The 17,104-nt window shown below is 46.9% G+C and overlaps 1 protein-coding gene across 6 annotated transcripts in view; it reads left to right on the top strand.

Moving 5' to 3' along the window:
* Acaca (acetyl-CoA carboxylase alpha) overlaps positions 1-16,686 on the top strand; it is a 263,052-nt gene extending 246,366 nt beyond the window's left edge. For all 6 annotated transcript variants that reach the window (XM_060387107.1, XM_060387103.1, XM_060387102.1 and 3 more), the window contains 4 exons: positions 6,608-6,762; positions 7,338-7,508; positions 14,089-14,225; positions 14,659-16,686. In XM_060387107.1, coding sequence (XP_060243090.1) covers positions 6,608-6,762; positions 7,338-7,508; positions 14,089-14,225; positions 14,659-14,782 — 587 coding nt within the window. In that variant the 3' untranslated portion in view covers positions 14,783-16,686. The remainder of the gene's footprint in view (positions 1-6,607; positions 6,763-7,337; positions 7,509-14,088; positions 14,226-14,658) is intronic.
* Positions 16,687-17,104: the final 418 nt, after the last annotated feature.

The following is a 17,104-nucleotide window of genomic DNA, read 5'->3' as shown; positions in this document are numbered from 1 at the left end:
AGTTCTAGGACAGCCAGGGGCTACCCAGAGAAACACTGTCTCAAAAAAAAGAAAAGAAAAGAAAAGAAAAAGAATGAATGAATGAATAAATGACTGAATCCATGATCTACTAAATATGAAGCAAGCTCTGACTGTAGGCATCTTGGGAACATGAGTGAATGTGAGCTAGAAATTACTGTGTAAGGTGTTACAGGTATTTGCAGTCTTTCCAAGGCGACTCAAGTATAGTTCTGACACAACAGATTGGCTTCGATGCTCAGCAGCATAATTAAAACCAGTCTGGGAAGAGGCTGCAGTGTCTAGGGCTTCTTTCTCAATGCCCACAACCAAACACTACCAAAAGGCCTTTAAAAGTAGGTAAAATATGACCTCATTTTCCAGATTGGGAAATTGAAGCAAGAGTGAAGATTAAACAAGTCTTCCAATACATACAATAAGTGTATATGAGAGCACAGAATAGAATTCTTCGTCTCTAAGCTGAATCCTGAGCCTGCTCTAAAAAGTGAACTAAAGCCAGCTGCCCGGAGAAAATCTGATTTAGGCAAAAGCCTATAGGAGTGGGTGTTATCTCGTGTTTCTGATCTCCTTCCAAATCTGCTCTATGGAGCACCCACACAAACCAGTATGAACTGATCGGCTGCACAAAATTACAAGTCATTCGCTAAGGATATGAATAATAATTTCTGAACAAACTCTGTATTTAATAGATAGATCAAGGGAGAGAGCTAAGGATTGAAACCAGGAGCTTACGTTTTTAAATGAGTTTTTGCCATTTTCTGTGGCTGGTTTGGAAAAGAAGGTTTGCAAATCTGTAGTAATAACAGTATATGTTGATTTCTGCTTGAAATGAAAAATTACCCTTAAAAATAAGTTCAGATGGCAGAATGGCCCATTCTAAGCTAATTCTGACTCTGCTCTTAGCTGCAGTGGGTCTTGTAGAGTCAGTGGAGGGATAGTTACATCCTACCACTTTGGACTTAAGGAACTCAAATTCCTTCCCTGCAAACAGAGTACGGGTCCTCCAAGGCCTGTCTGTGTCTCTGTCATCCTTGTGCTGCCTCTTAGAAAAGAGCAGGAGAATGATCATGGAGGAGTGCTGTGCGGGCCTGGCCTCTGCTGTGCTGTGAGCTGAGGTCTTCCCGTGGAACTTACCCTCTTTATGCTCAGAGAGAAACGCCAAATCAGTTTAGATAGAGAAGGAACTATCCAGCCCAAATGCAAAGCGTATTAGTACCTGGGTGTCCCTTAGTACAGCAAGCACCGAAGAGGAGTCATGTAGGGGACCCTTGTTTGTCTGAGGCAGAAAGAGGTGTTTTGACTAGGAAATTGTGACTCGGAAAGATGTCCTAATATTCAAGATGTCCTTGAAAGTAGTGGCCCACCTGTAACGCATCGAGTGTCCTTTGTGGTAAGGAAGCTGAGAAGAAAAAGTTGTAAGTAGCTAAAGCCTTACCTCACTTTAATTCACAGCCTATTTGGCTTGATGGAATTTAGTGAGACCATGACATTTGTTGGAGGAGCCATCTTAGTTTGATCCCAATCCAATCCAATAGCATATACAGAAGCACTGCCGTGCTCCCTCCCAGAAAGTTCTGATTTACAGTTAGGACTTGGCAGGGATTTGGTTCAGGTAAACCCAGGCTTTTCTCCACCTAAGAGCTGTTGTCAGAATATGTCCAAGGCCCTCTTCCCTACTTGTTCTCAATTGGCCCAGATCCTTTCATCCTGACCTTTCAGATTTAGGGAAAGAAAATAACAAATGTCATAGAGGAATCTCTCTTCCAGAAATCAGAAAATTCTGTGTTACTTCCTCACTTTCTCGTGTGGACATGTCTGTATGAGGGCAGGGGCAGGTCAGAAGGGAGAATTGTTCATTTTTATTCAGCTTACTGAAATGATTTTGAAAATATTAACAAGAGATTACTCACACTATTGCAAGGAGCTTTGGGATTAGACCTCCCTTGGGAAGATTATGATTAGAGTCAATATACAATGCAGTTGTGTTCAAGTAGGTATGGCCCCTTTTGAAAAAAGCAGACATATAAAGATGGGATTGTGGAGTTGGAGAGAGAAGCCTAGATACATTGGGAGAAATTATTCCCATTACAAAAGGATTATTTGTTTTACCAAAGGATGCACTGCAGTGTTTCTTCTAAATAGCTCCCTAGGGGCATTTAAAACAGGTTCTAATTTACAGTTTCTCAAGAATGCTTTTGTGGTGTCTGTTTTTTTGGATTTTAAATCATACCTGTTGGGGTTGGAGCGATGGCTCAGTGTTTAGAGCACTGGTTGCTCTTCCAGAGGACTTGGCTTCCATTCCTAGCACCAATATGACAGCTCACACCTGTCTGCAACTTCATTTCTAGGGGATCTGACACCCTCACACAGACACACATGCAGGCAAAACACCAATCAATGTGCATTTTTTTAAAATTACTTTTTAAAATAAATTAAAACATGCCTGTTATGGATATAGAGATACGGAAATACTTTTACTTGGTTTTTCTTCTTCATAGAGGAGTTTTTCCAGCATAGAAAACATGATTGCATAGTTTTTTTCAACTAGCACCAGAAGAAGAAGGCAGTCTTTGTGATTTGTCAGTAACGGGTTTAGCATCTCTGGTGCTCAGGAGCCTTCGAGGAGGGCAATTCAGCTCTTATCTCTTGTATATCTCCTATTTAACCAATTAGAGCAAACAGGTCTTTAAGGAAAGGAAGAAGAGCCTATAAAAGTTAAAGCTAGTTTTAGATTTACATGTGCCTCTTACAACACAAGTTAAGAATGTTTTTTAAAACTTTAATATTACATTTTTTAATAAAACTTTATCCCCATTTCCCAGATCAGGATTGTAAATGAAAAGCTGGGCTTGGATGAGGGGTGTACTTTCTGAGGGCCATTATTCTAGGCTTGAAAAGTCTCAGCCCCCTAAACTGTGTCTGTTCGACCTGGGGTAGGGCTGGCCCTCTCCTACCATTTCTGCCAGCTGCTGCAGACAGCAGCTACTCCGCCATGTGGCGCTGTCCTGGCTTTGCCATGACAGGCTGGTGGACTGAGATACTGGTAGATCAGTTTAAGCTGATCAGTTAAGCACATTAAGTTCAGCAGTTAAGAGCACTTGTTGCTATTCCAGAGGACCAGAGTTTTATTCCCAGCTCCCATGTGGCCACTCACGCCATCTGTAACTCCGGTTCCAGAGGATCCGAGGCCATCTCTGACCTCTGTCGGCACCAGGCACGTGTGGTGCACATACATACAGACTAATACACCTAAAACAAATAAATCTAAAAAAGAAAAATTTAAATATCCAGGATTGTGGCTGGACTCTGTAGGCCACAAGTGCCAGCTCTGGTTTCCTGCCCTATAGCATTTGACAAGTTACGTGTTGTCTCTTAGTAGTCTCCTCTTTGACGTCATGACCTTTCAGGGCTACATATTAGTGGAAATGGGAGCATTGTGGCATCTCAATGATATTAACTCTTGACACTTGATTAGGCCAATGATGGCTTAGCTGTGTTTAACTCTTTATGTTAATTCTTGAATCATAAGGTTTGGCTTTTAGGATTTCTTAGGAACTTTTGATTTTGTGAAGAGATAGGAGCAGCCTACCTTTCTCCCATTTTAGCCTTTGCCTAAGGTAGGATTCTAAAGAATGACTTTCCTCTGTAGAACATATTCTTAAACACACACACACACACACACACACACACACACACACTTGCTTTCCTTAAAAACCCTGAGGCCCTGCAATCTGGCTAGAAAAGAAAGAAAACCATTCCAAGATCTTTAATTGTACAGGGAGCTTACAGGATTGATCGAGAGCTTAGCTTTTTACAATAGTCCAGTGAATAAGAAATGCTCCTGACAAACGATCAATGATAGGATAATCACTCTTTATCCCCTCCTCATTCTTACCTTCTTTCTTTCAGGAGAACAGGGTTCAGAAGTCAAAAATCTTTATAGACGCTGCTTTTAAATTAAGCAGAAAATAGACATTGACATATTTGTTAATCTCCCCTAAATCATTACCGGGGCTGGCTGCTGTGCTGTACAGGGGAGCCAGGCCCTTGGTGTACAGCACAAGGGGAGCACCCACTTGAGAGCAGCGTTCACTCCGAGGACATAAAAGATTTAGAGACACTTTTCCCCAAAACAAAGCACAGACCCTGGGCCTTCTTACATGCTTAAGACTAGTCAGCACCTCTCCTTGCACTGTTTCTTTTCTGAGGTGGCCGTTGGGGAACACTGCTTTGTTTTCTGATACCTGGGAAGACGAGCACCACCATATTTATTTCATTATTCCTTCAAAACTCTAGATTAGCATAGTTGGCCTCTCCTCCCCTCTTCCTCCAATGTGGTAAGGCCAGTGGCTTGTTTCCAGAAGGCTCTCCTCAGCCTGTAGTTCCTCCTGCTGCTACATCCAAATATTGACAAGGCTGCTCTTAACTCTTTGTGAACACAAGGAACCAACTCTCCAGCTACTGCCAGGAGATCTGCTTGGCCCCTTTTGGGACCATTACTGAGGGCAAGGACAGGCTTTGGGTGTGGACAGCCCCAGATGTAAATCCTGACTGTCTTACTTGACAGCTAGGTGCCACTTTACATTTCAGAGCCTCTTTTTTTCTGGTTTGTTAAGTGGAAAGGTGGATATAAGGATCAGAGATAATATATGTGAAACGACCTGGAAAACACTCAGCAGTACTGAGGTATTCAGCTTAGCAGCAGGGCTAACAGCTCTCCAGCCCTACATCCGATTTGTATGTATGTGTGTGTGTTGACTTACGAGGTATGTAATCCTGAAAGACTCAAATGCAGTACCTTATACACACTAAATGCTCAATAAATGATCTATGGCCACATAGACACACATGTGTATTTGAGTAGTGTCGGCCGTTTAGCCAGAAGACGACTCTTGAAAGGTTTGGAGTTCCCTGTTAAACTCTCTTCTCAGCCCTGCCATCCCTTGGGTGCCAGCAAATAATATTTTTACATCCTTGACCTCATAGCAATAGAAGAAGCTACAGACATTGTCTTGGTCTTAGCTGCAGAGTAAGACTAAGATGACTTGAGCCTCATCAGCCACAAGCCCTCCACTGTGCCTTAGCTTTCTGAAATGGAAGGGCCCACTACTATGGAGGCGCTGTTGTTCTGCAAGTAAGAACTGCAGTGGACACTGTCCACAAGCTTCTAAGAAGTGCTGCCCTGAGTCCTGGCTGTCACTCTCTTGCTCCGTGGCCTTGCTGAGTCACACAGGTTCTCAGTGTCTCAGTATCCTTACCTGTAAGATGCTAAGAAGTACACAGCCTCAGGGCCTGAGGCAGAAGGTGAGTGAGTACCCTCAGTGTGAGGAACCAAGACCAACTGTGCTGGGCATGCTTCTCACCACTGTAAAACAGAGGTGGAGCTGGGCATCCAGAAAGCCACATATAATGAAACTAGGTGCTAGAGTTCCATCCCTGCCCAGTTAACATGTGCTTCTGTGTGATACCTAGGGCTCAGTTGGCCGTCCAGGGCTATTCATAGGATATGATTCATAGTGGTATAAAAACAGGGCCTGTTCCCAGACAGGCATATGCCTGAAACAGACCTGTCTCTTGTGCATCCATCACCCGTGCTTATGTATTTGTCAGCGTTAGGGACAGAACACATCAGATTGTCCCTGGCACCAGGGCTGTCACCTATTGTTTCTTCAGCTAGATATACTCTTCTTTAGCGGGCAGGCAGATAAATCTTCAGTATTGATTACAGGCCCCATTCTGAAAGTAATTAGGGAGGGAGGCACAAACATAGCAACACCTCTGCTAAAGCAACCTGGCAGGGGAGTGTCGTCCTTGTTACAAGGAGCTAAAAATCTCTGGCCAAATGAAAGGACTGTGTTCTATGATCAGTGAGCCACACAGGGTCTGCTCTTCTCTTTCTCTCCTTCTCTCTTAGCCCAAGACCTAGGAATTTTCACCTGGTCAGAGAGTAGGAGGCCAGGGGATAATCCACTGAACTGATATGAGATACATAGATCCAGCTCTACCTGATTGAATTGTACTACTTTGCGGTTAAGAATATCCAAACCTGACATTAGAAACTGGAATGCAGCAGTTCGCAGCTCAGTGCTTACCCGTTTCCCAGGGACCTGTTGAGGACGTGGTGAAACCAAATCTGCTGGTCTATGCTCTGCTCTCAGGGCAAGCTCTCCTGCAAAATCCTATATTTGCACTAGTCCAGCTGTTCTGATGCTGGTCAGTAATGATAGCATGGGGTCCATGTAGCAGTCCTGCCTTGTAGGATAAAGGAACCTTGCTCCTGAGCAGTGAACTGAGGAGAGCGGTAGACCTTCAGGTGGTCACTTCACCTGTTCAAGAGAGGCCTGCAGAGCAGGATTGCCACCACTGCTTCCATACTTGTGACCTCTATAAGAAGAATACGACACATGGGCTTCCTGTGACAAGGACACAAGTAAGGACAGACCGCAATCCCATAGAGTCTGTTATGCAGCAAAGACTTAATTATGACAGTGGAAAGCCAGGCTTCCCCTAGAGGGAAGGGCTGTGGCTGCATCTACGCCGAGATTCCTGGTCACTGCGGAGTGTGACAGACAGGCTTATGTAATTGCAGGCACCCCAGAGCTAAGCCCCGCTGAGCGAAAGGAGCTGGAGAGCAAGCTAAAGGAGCGGGAGGAGTTCCTGATTCCCATTTACCATCAGGTAGCTGTGCAGTTTGCTGACTTGCATGATACACCAGGCCGGATGCAAGAGAAAGGTGTTATTAATGTAAGTACCACAGTTGCCATTTCTGACTTGTCAGAGCCCCGTAAGTGACATAGGCCCACAAGCAGGGAGCTGCTAGGGCCAGATCAGCATAGCTTATAAAGATCAAACCATTTCCAATTTTGTTTAAGAGATCTTTTCCTTTTTCTGTATCCACTGTCATCTTAAAAAAAAAAAAAATGGTTTAGGTTTCTTTGGAACCCACAGGCAAGCCCTGAGGATTCTAGTACAAAAAACTGAGTCAAGTGTGCCTTCAGTTGGTGACATCAATCCAGGTGATCCTCAGACTGTGGGTTACTACAATGTCAAGGTCATGATGGCAGCTAATTCACCTTTGATGTGCATGAAAGTTGAGCTGTCCGCTCAGAACAGATTAGTACCTTTCTAGTTCTCTGTGAATTTGATCTTTCTCGGAACCACCATCATGTGTCGGGCAGCCAGGCTCCTGGCAGTGCAGTGTTCCGTGGTCTGGAGTCTCTACAGGCTTTCCTGGAAGGTGGCTTTTTGTACCTATGGGGTTCCTTCGGATGGAGGGCTCATGGCTACACTAATTCCTCTATGCTCTTCTGCGAGTCTAGGACATCTTAGATTGGAAAACATCTCGAACCTTTTTCTACTGGCGGCTGAGGCGCCTTCTGCTGGAGGACCTGGTCAAGAAGAAAATCCACAACGCCAACCCTGAGCTGACTGACGGCCAGATCCAGGCCATGTTGCGGCGCTGGTTTGTAGAAGTGGAAGGCACAGTGAAGGTAGGTGAGGCTCCTACCAACAAACCTGTACCGCCCACCTGAAAGTTACAAGGGTCATCAGCTAAGAAACTTCAGGACTTTAGGGGCAGGGAGTAAAAGAGGAACCTAAAACCCAAACCCTCTCCTATTTATACACAGCCAAATCATATGCTGTCACGGCATGTTAGAAAATCTAGAAGGGCCTATCTGCAGCCCATAGTCATTCAGCGAACCATTTGGAACACTTACAACATGCCAGACACTGAGCTAGACCCTGGGGCCTTAGCAGTGAGAGACAGTATTCCTGTCCACACCAAGCTCGTCTTTCCTGCACAGGAGGGAGGCGGGAGTTAAAGCCAGCAAAGAGCGTGGTCACACTGCACAGAGAGACACGCAGCTTTCAGGAGGAAGAGCGAGATTTCTGAAGGAAGGGATGTCTCAATATGACTGTAGGATAAACCAAAAGAAAATCTTGGGTTGGTGGGGCAGGGGTAAAAAGGGTGTTCCAAGATGTGCAAAGGCAGCATGTATCCAAAGAGCTATAAATCCTGCAGGATGGCTCAGGGTGTAGGTACCCAGGAAGGTGACCAGGAAGGAGCCTCGCTGCATTAGCTGCGAGGGCAGCTGCGCTATCTGAGGGAAGCTGCTGGAGGCTTGGGAGCAGGGGTTTCCCTCCTCGGGAAGCCTGGCAGGTGTGATAATTATACACGGGAGAGGCTCAGGCCATAGCTCCAGTTTCCCATCTAAGCTAGAAGGAAGTGCTCGGCCTGCATGTGGGAATGAGTCTGGCATCCTTTTAGGGTGATCTCATGGGAGGAGCTCATGCCTTATTTCAGCCCTATCAAGACCATATCCCTGGTACTCTTGCCCTCGAACAGCATTCACCATTGGATTGCACAAAATAGTTCAGTTAACAGGGAAGAAAAAGCTGAAACCTGTGCGTTCATACAAGAAACTTTGTGTTCATGTGAAAAAACAATTAGGAGGAGGAGTGGCATGGCTCAGGGGTAGAACACTTACACGACACATGCGCAAAGCCCTGAATTAGCTTCCCAAAGAAAACTGAACCCGCCAGCACGGTGGTGCGCGCCTTTAACCCCGGCACTGGGGGGCAGAGGCAGAACTGAACCCGCCAGCACGGTGGTGCGCGCCTTTAACCCCGGCACTGGGGGGCAGAGGCAGAACTGAACCCGCCAGCACGGTGGTGCGCGCCTTTAATCCCGGCACGGGGAGGCAGAGGCAGAACTGAACCCGCCAGCACGGTGGTGCGCGCCTTTAATCCCGGCACGGGGAGGCAGAGGCAGGCGGATCTCTGTTGAGTTTGAGGCCAGCCTGGGCTACAAAGAGAATTCCAAGGCAGTCAGAGCTGTTACACAGAGGAACCCTGTCTTGAAAAGTCCCCCCACCCCCGCAAAAAAAAAAAAAAAAAAAAAAAAAAGATTAAACTTTATCAGTAGTTGCTTTATACGTTTCTTAAACATTTATTTTGTGTGTGCCCAGGCATGCAGTTTACGGATAAAAGTCAAAGGACAACTTGAAGGAATTCTTTTCTTCTACCATGTGGGATTCCTAGGATCAAACTTAGGTCTTCAGGCTCAGCAGCAAGCTCCCTTAACTGTTGAGCCATCTTGCTGGTCCTGTCTTATCAGGCTATTAGACAGATATACTTTGTCATATATTACTTGTGTGATCAAAATCTTTGGTAACTGTCAGATATTGATGGGAAGTGGAGCATCTTGTCCTATAGAGGGTCATTCCGGTCTCCTTGAAAATGCTGCCCGAAGTCTTTGCTAACAACCTTTCTCATCAAAGGGCTGTACAACTTCCTATCAGTTTTAAACCAGTGGTGAGGAGTAGTCTGAAATTCACCTTTGTGTTAAATCTGCCTGTTTCTTTATGACTGGGAAGCTTCTTGGATAAATATTTCAGATGTGCAGCAGGGGAATGGGACACTCTTCGACATTTGGTTCAGGTTAAGGTCAGCCTGTGGCATCATAATTGAGTGAGACAATTTTGTCAGTGGCTACTGGCAGCTTCCAGTGGAAGTTGGCATTGAAAGTCATGCAAGTGTAAAATAAGAGGTTGTTCTCCAGTTAAGAGTGGCCAGCTAGGTAAATGGAGTGTGTGTGTGTGGCCCACACGCCTCCCTACCACATTAGTCACTAATGGACGTGCACAGCCTCAGCGGGCACAAGGATGAGGAGAAGGAATAGCTTCCCTCCAAGCATGAAGCGAATAGATAGGTCCCTCGATTGCTCCTTAGTGGCATCCTCCCAGGGGGCTGTGTGTCTAAAGAAACAGGCCATTGCTATCTCTCATCAGTGGGGAGCTATGTGTGCACAGGCTCCTGGCTGGATTGAGTGCAGAAGACACGGCAGGCACACAGCTCAGGCAGAGGCTGTCTGCACACTGAATACCAGCGATCCCCAAGAGTTGATACCATTTCCCTTGCCTGTGTTTACAGAAGAATGCATTCCCCGTGAGCTCTCATACCAGGGGACAGGGAGGAGAGAAAGGACAAGTGAGCCTGTGAAGTCAGGACATGTGGCTTTGAAACCTCCTGCCACATTGTGCAGGCTCAGCAGAACCTGGTTAGTATGGGATAGGTGATAAAATCAGCAGCGCCCTTGAGAGAAGAAAGCGCTGTAGTGTTCAAGGTGCAGTGTTGCCTCTGAAGGGCTGCTGTAGAGGCTGCCTGATGTTAGAAAACGGCCAAAAGCACTGTTTGTGGTGGGGTCTTCAAATAGTGACAGACTTCATAGGCTGTTTCCCTCAAGTGCAGAGACCGGGAGAATCTTCTTGAGTATGGAGGTCTTTGTTGTCCTTATTGTTATGGAAATCATGCAGTCATAGACACTTATTAGCCATTTTTGTATTGTTTTTTCCCCTAGAGATCTTGTTTTCTTGAGCGATAGGGATCTTCTGTGCCCCCTTAGAAACCTCCATCCCATGAGTTCTAGGATTGCACTTAGATCCACTGGGCAGCCCTGTTGGAGGAAGTACTTGGGTCAGTGGCTCATGGTTTCACTGTGGGTGGAAGCACCTGCATCATTACAGCTCCCTGATAAAAACTGTGGGTAGACTTAGGCTGTGCAAACATGACACATGCCTTCTTCATGGGGATGGTTTCTGTTTTAATTTCTAGCTCCACAATTTGAATATGCAGTTTTCCAACAGACTGATTAGTTCTGTGCCTGCAGACTCCCAACAGGAGAAACCACAGTTAAATGTGGATTTTGAGATCCCACAAACTCTGAGGCTCCCTCCCAGCTTTGCATTTATTTGCTTGGACACATTATTTGAGCCTCCATTCCCTCATGTATAAAATGGGGATAATGTTTATGGTATCACAGAATTGAGTGGGTTTAAATGTCAGAGGCAAAGCATGTTAGAAGTTAAATAGCAGCCAGGAATGGCGGGATATACCTTTAATCCAAAAACTCAGGCATGGGATGTCTGTGAGTTCAGGCTAGCCAGGAATGCATGGTAAGACCCTGTCAAAAGAAAGCAAGCCACTTAAAGAAACAACCTTGCATCTTGGGTATTGGAAGATAATAACCGTGGAAACAGATGTGCTGAAAACAGTCTTTCTTTCTAGGGTGTGTTGATCTCCCCTCATCACCCCACAAGCCCCTCCATACACACCAGGTCAGGTGGCTTCTAGGCATCTCTCCAGCTGGAAGCATCTCTAAGCAACCCACACAATGGAGTCGTTTGTAGGCGTGGGAGTCAGAGCTCACAGCTACTAGGTTGTGCCCTAGTCACTCCCTGGCCCTGTTCTACCATTGCTTAGGGACAGCTTAACAGCTGTCCAGTGCATTAGAAATGAACCTTTGCAAACAGGTCATTTAGATTTTGTAAGCTAGACTAATTATTACATATAATTAGTGGGGCTGAGTGGTGCCTGAGATACTTATCCGTTGATGCAGAAAAAGAGTGTCTGTTGAACGTGTATTGTAAGACAAGCCACTGTTGTGATGTTTAATTATTGATATTTCATTGATATTAAGATGCCCCAGCTGGGATGTCAAGCAGGTGATGTGGGCCCAGGGCTGTCCTGAAGCTGGCAGCCAGCATTTCACACTTGTTTAAAATCCAGTCTGGAATCCTAGGGATAGTAGATAGCTACAGTTTATAATTCTAAGGAAGAACATGATAATGGCTTCTCACCTTGGAACAGAAGCGGCCTGTCCTTCCTCATGGTTGGAATGACAATCTTGTAACTGTCCTCAAAGGCAGCTTGCTTTTTTCAAGTGGAGCAGAACATCTCAGAACCGAGGGCACGATAAGCCCTCCCAGACTGATTGAGACAAAGCATAGCATTGTGCCTACACAAGTTTGTTTCTTTTTGTAGACAGAAAAATGTAGTTGATTAGAACTCAGAGCACTCTGTCTTCATGTACTTTGGGCTTCAGGCTTGGTGGTGTCATCCAGTTGTGTTCTGAATAAACAGCGTGTTTCATATGCAAGGTCCATATTTTTAAGCCTCTAAAAGCTTGGAATGTGTTGCTGCCATTCTGCCTGGGAACTGTTTTAAAATGTTTAAACACCTACTGTAGTTTATGACTGCAGGAGGGGAAGGCAGGAGTGTTTACTCTAGAGGGTAGCTGGCTTTCTCCAGTGTAGTGTGTGAGCATCGTTAGAAGCTGGCATCTCGTTAGCTAATACATTACACCAATCAAGGAGAGTTATCTTAAGCCACAATTAATCTGTTCCCTGGCATATGTTGATAGCAAAGCATCATGCTGTTTCTTAATTAAAAGCAAACGGATTAAAAATGATTAATAAGAGTATTAAATATTCTCCTAAACTAAAGGCTTTGGGACTCCTGAGTGAATCTAGTTGAGTTTGTTTGGTTTCCTTCTGAAGCCCAAGAAGCCACCATTGTTTTACTTTTTGCACCTCTCTCCACAAAAATCCTCCTAAGTTGGGGAAGCTGTGCAGTCCTCCAGCCATAGAGAACTCTTAATCAACAATGGTGGAAATGCCAAGTTTATAAAAGTGGCAATGGTGGAGTCCAGGTGCGTTCATTCACCTGGGGCCCAGCTGTAAACTGGACCACTCGGGCAAGGCACAGCCTTTTCAGCGGGGTCTGCCAAAGCACTTCCCTGTCGCAGACCCTCTGAGGGGTTACAGCAGAATGAAACCCGGAGGTGGGATGCTCCTAGTTTGTTCTGTGAGGGAGAGCTGATCTCTGTCAGATATGCCTAAGTGAACAAGTCTGGAGCCAAGAAAGGAGGGAGACAGACTGCCGCAAAAGGCTCACTGCGGAGCCTCACTGCTGGAAATCTGTGATCCAGCCACAACAAACAGCCAGGCACAGCCAACTCACCAGCTAAGGCAGGGGACGAAGTGAGTCTGAAAGGAAACCACTGCTTTTGTGAGGCAGGGTCTCACTCTGTACCCTTGCCTGCTTTATACCTCAGTGTAGCCCAGGCTGGCCTTGAACTCCCTATCCTCCTGTCTCAGCCTTACAGGTGCTGGGGATAAAGTGTGAGTCACCACACCCAGCAATGATATTTTTAAGGCATGAAATCTGTTAGAAGACAGCCCCGTCTCCCAGAGCTGGGTGCTTTTTAGAATGTTCCCTCCACGCTGTGCAGGACCTGAGGTTGCAGCTGTGCCTTTTGTGTCATTGCTTGTGTCTGGGTTTCCTGAAGCCACAGTACAAGCCTCAGAGTCCCTGCAGTGCCCACCTCTTAAATTACAGCGCCAAACTCATTGTCATTCTGACTTTGACTTCGTTAGTGATAACAGAAAAGGATAGCGCACCTTTAAATGACGAGCTTTGTGTTTAATTACCCAAACAAAATGACATAAATATGAATGAGCCCTAATGGTGGTACTTGGTTTTCCGGAAACCATTAACAAAACGATTCCTAAATGATTTGTAAAGAAATGAGAGAAGAGAGCAAGGAGAAGGCTATTAGGCTTCTAACACACTCCTGAGTTATTATGTAGTCAGCTGCCTCAGAAATACTCAGCTAAATGATCTTGAAAGAAAAGAGGCGAGAGGTGGCTGTTGAGACTCTCAGGGCTGCAGACTTCTTGACCCTTCGCAGTGTTCTCATAGCCAATAAAGCGGGGTGGGCTTCCAGCTGGGTGTCAATACTGTGGCAACAAGACATCTGCCATATCAGTATCCAAGTTGTATTGTGTGTTGTCCTCTAAGCCTTGCTCCTGGGTGTCCTTACCAGCCCCAGGTAGAGGGCTAAGGCAGTGTGAAGGAAGCCATGTCTGCCTCATCTTGCTGGCACTAGAGTTGCACTTGAGTGTCTTGGCTCCTCCAAAAAGAAACAGCCACACACACCTTTCCTTTCCAGTCACACTCTTAAGTCCCTGCTCCTTGCAGACCTACTGCTGAGGGAGAGTAGATGCAAGAGCTTCATAGGACAGACTCCCATGTGAGCATCTAAAGCTCAAAGGAAGGAAGAGAGATGAAGGCAGCTCCCGGCTGGGAACCTGGCCTCTCTACCTTTAACCACGACAGTAAAGGAGAGTTGTGAATAATGTTTTCATGCCAAGAGAGCTTTTGGAATACTGGACAAGTAGCTGTTCAGGCCTGGCCCCTGGTGTTTGACCAAGACTCATGTATTTGCAGGCTTACGTCTGGGACAATAATAAGGACCTGGTGGAGTGGCTGGAGAAGCAGCTGACAGAGGAAGATGGTGTCCGCTCAGTGATCGAGGAGAACATCAAATACATCAGCAGGGACTATGTCCTCAAGCAGATCCGCAGGTGAGACCATCGGCGGGCTCCTCAGGGAAAGGAGGCTAAGTTCTGTACAAACTATGAGATAATGCTGCCCCAGTTGGTTCCCCTGTCTGGAACTGCCGTAGTTGGCCCACAGATACAGATATAGTCCCAAGACACAGCTCTCTGAGCGGACCCAGGGCACTTTCATTCCTGCACCCACTCGAGGTACAGACCAGGTGGATGATTCTGGAAGGAAGGAAAGCTGACATCTCTTAGAGAGGTGTTCATAAAACTATTTGGAAATAGATTACGTAGAGAAAAGTTGCAAAAGTAAAAAAGCCAGTACTAGTAATTCTGTCGTTTTCATGTTCACCTCATCAACATGGTGTGCTGTCCGTCTGCCTGACAGTTGTTAAGCACCCCATTGAGGCACTTCCACCTCGTGTTTCTTCACCATCCCTGATCTTCTCTCCAGCTTGGTACAGGCCAATCCGGAAGTAGCCATGGATTCCATCGTCCATATGACCCAGCACATCTCACCCACTCAGCGAGCAGAAGTTGTACGGATCCTCTCCACCATGGACTCCCCTTCCACGTAGGAGGAGCTTCCCACCCATGCCTACCCTGTCTCCAGCGAAGAGAGCTAGGGCTGCCTCTTACATCTGAAACCACTGTAATGAGAAGACCCGGAGACCCGGTACTGGAATCAGAGTGGCATTTGCTTCCCCTTGAGTGTTTGAGGTTCTGCATGACATCCTGGGCTATAGGATCACAAAGCCTAGTCATACCTACCCAGTTCAGTATTTATTAGCCCAGCTGTGATGACAGTCCTCTTTCCATGCACAGGACTGAGAAGGCAATGAAGGGTACATGCCTGTACCGTGAGGTCTTACTAGACTAAAGCAGGACTGCCCTCCTGTCCTGCCTGCCCCAGCACAGGCCGCGTGAACAGTGTCCAAGTGTCTGCAGCCCCTGCCCCATGAGCCACAGCCACAAGCAGCAGGGGAGGGCTGGGGCTGAGGAAGGAGACCCCAGTCCATGGACCACTACCCACATGCAGCCATGCACAAACCGGACACTGGACAACACAGAGATGAGGGCTCAAAATCAGACCAAGTCATTGTTCCTGGTCAAAAACTCTCAACCTTGAGTGGCTTCTCAGTGCCCCTGGGGAGATGGTCAGCCTGCCGCTACCTTGCTTATCACTGTGTGACTAGTTGACCATACCTCGGAGCTAAAGGCCGGAGCCCTAGCCTGTGGGTGGGTGGAGGCAGGCGCTGCAGGAACCTGAGGCCGTGAGCTAACAAGAGGCTCGTTCCTGCTGTGGTAGAGGGAGAGTAGGTCAAGACAGAAGTCTCTTCTGGGGACAGGTCACTGTGCGGTCATGCCTACAGAGTCACTCATCTCTATTCCTGGTAGAAGGTATGGCAGGTCACTCAGTTGATGACACCTGTGCCAGAAACTGGCCTTCCCGGTATGAGGAGGCTTCCAGAGAACAAGAATTCACCTGCCCTTAAGATTCCCTCCAGTTCAGTCATGGTGCTGGTGTCCCCAGGCTTTCTGGGCCCTCCATGGCCAGCAATAGGGCCTCCTCGGGTGGCCTGGAGAGTTGAACAACCATTTATCCAAGAAAGCAGCTTCTGGTGCACCATTGGTGTTCCTAAAGCAAGAGTGGAGATTGGAGATGGTCTGAGCTGGTGTAGCAGCCAGTTTCTGCATTCTGACTAATTCATCTGTCGCTGAAGATCAAGGAGGCAATCACTAAGATGCCACAGAAACCATTGGCATGAATACTTCGGTCTGAGCCTTAACCCTGGATTCCACAAAAAGAGCTGGCCTCCCCTTCAGGAGCACTCAAGCAGATATTCCAGCGGACCTGCTCAGTGGTACCACACTGCAAGTGGGCATCTGGGGGACTGTGGATGGAAGCTGCTCCACAAGCCCTGGGGGAAAGAACAAGAGGGCCAGATCAGGTGGGGACCATCTTCAGTCCAGAAGGAAGCCTCCCTGGCCCCTGCTTCTTTGCTTACCTGGTAGGTAAGGGTGGGATCTGTTCCCAGCCTCCACACTTTCCTAGAGCACATTCAGTCCCCCACACCCCTGGACCACTGGTGGTATGAAAGTGTTTTCCCTCCTGGAGGCCTGTCCTGGCATTTCTTCAGAGGTGAGGTGGGGTGTGCTTATATAACTCTCTTCTCCCTGCTGCCCCATCCCCAGGACCAGGGCTTTTCATATGGAGAAGTCAGAGCCTCAGCACATGAGCAATCTGATGGTCCCACAGCCCATTACACATGCAAGGTTACTGAGGGAGGAGGATGAATGATGTATTGACCCAGACTTGCTTGAACTGAGATTGCCATATTATCTGTTCACTTCGTTCACAAAGCAGCCTTCACTCGTGTCAGTGAGAATTCGATGGACACACACGCCAACAAGCAAGGGGCTTCAGTCCAATGCACTCTTTTCACATTTTGTTGAAATAAACCTCCACATTTATAGAAGAGCCACTGTTTGTCATTTCAGTCCATGCCCAGCCACCCATTTTCTTGTCCCAATTTCAGCAGGATTGCAGGAGCTGAGAGAAAGGATGAGCCCCCCTTGGCTCCACAATGCCAACTGGCCTTTGTCTCCTGAAATTGCTGAGAATGAACAGGGTAGCTGTCCAAAGCTGCCCTTGTCCTGTCCTGTCTTGTCCTATGACGTACCACTGTTCCAGATCCCTCCAGCTAAATACCTGTTCTTGAATGGTGTTCTCCCATAGAGTGTTCTGCTATAGAATTCTCACTGCTGAGGTCTGGGGTGGAGTCCTGGTAAGGTACTCCCTCAAAAGAGAATCAGTGTAGGGGAGAGACAGGAAAGACATCAGGAAGGACTCGCTGTTTGTGGGTATTGGCTCCAGAGTCCCAGCCCAGAGAAAGGCC

Source organism: Meriones unguiculatus, chromosome 7, assembly GCF_030254825.1.
Source record: "Meriones unguiculatus strain TT.TT164.6M chromosome 7, Bangor_MerUng_6.1, whole genome shotgun sequence".
NCBI classification, from domain to species: domain Eukaryota; kingdom Metazoa; phylum Chordata; class Mammalia; order Rodentia; family Muridae; genus Meriones; species Meriones unguiculatus.
Note: the sequence above shows the minus strand (reverse complement) of the source record. Positions and strands in the feature narration are given on the sequence as shown.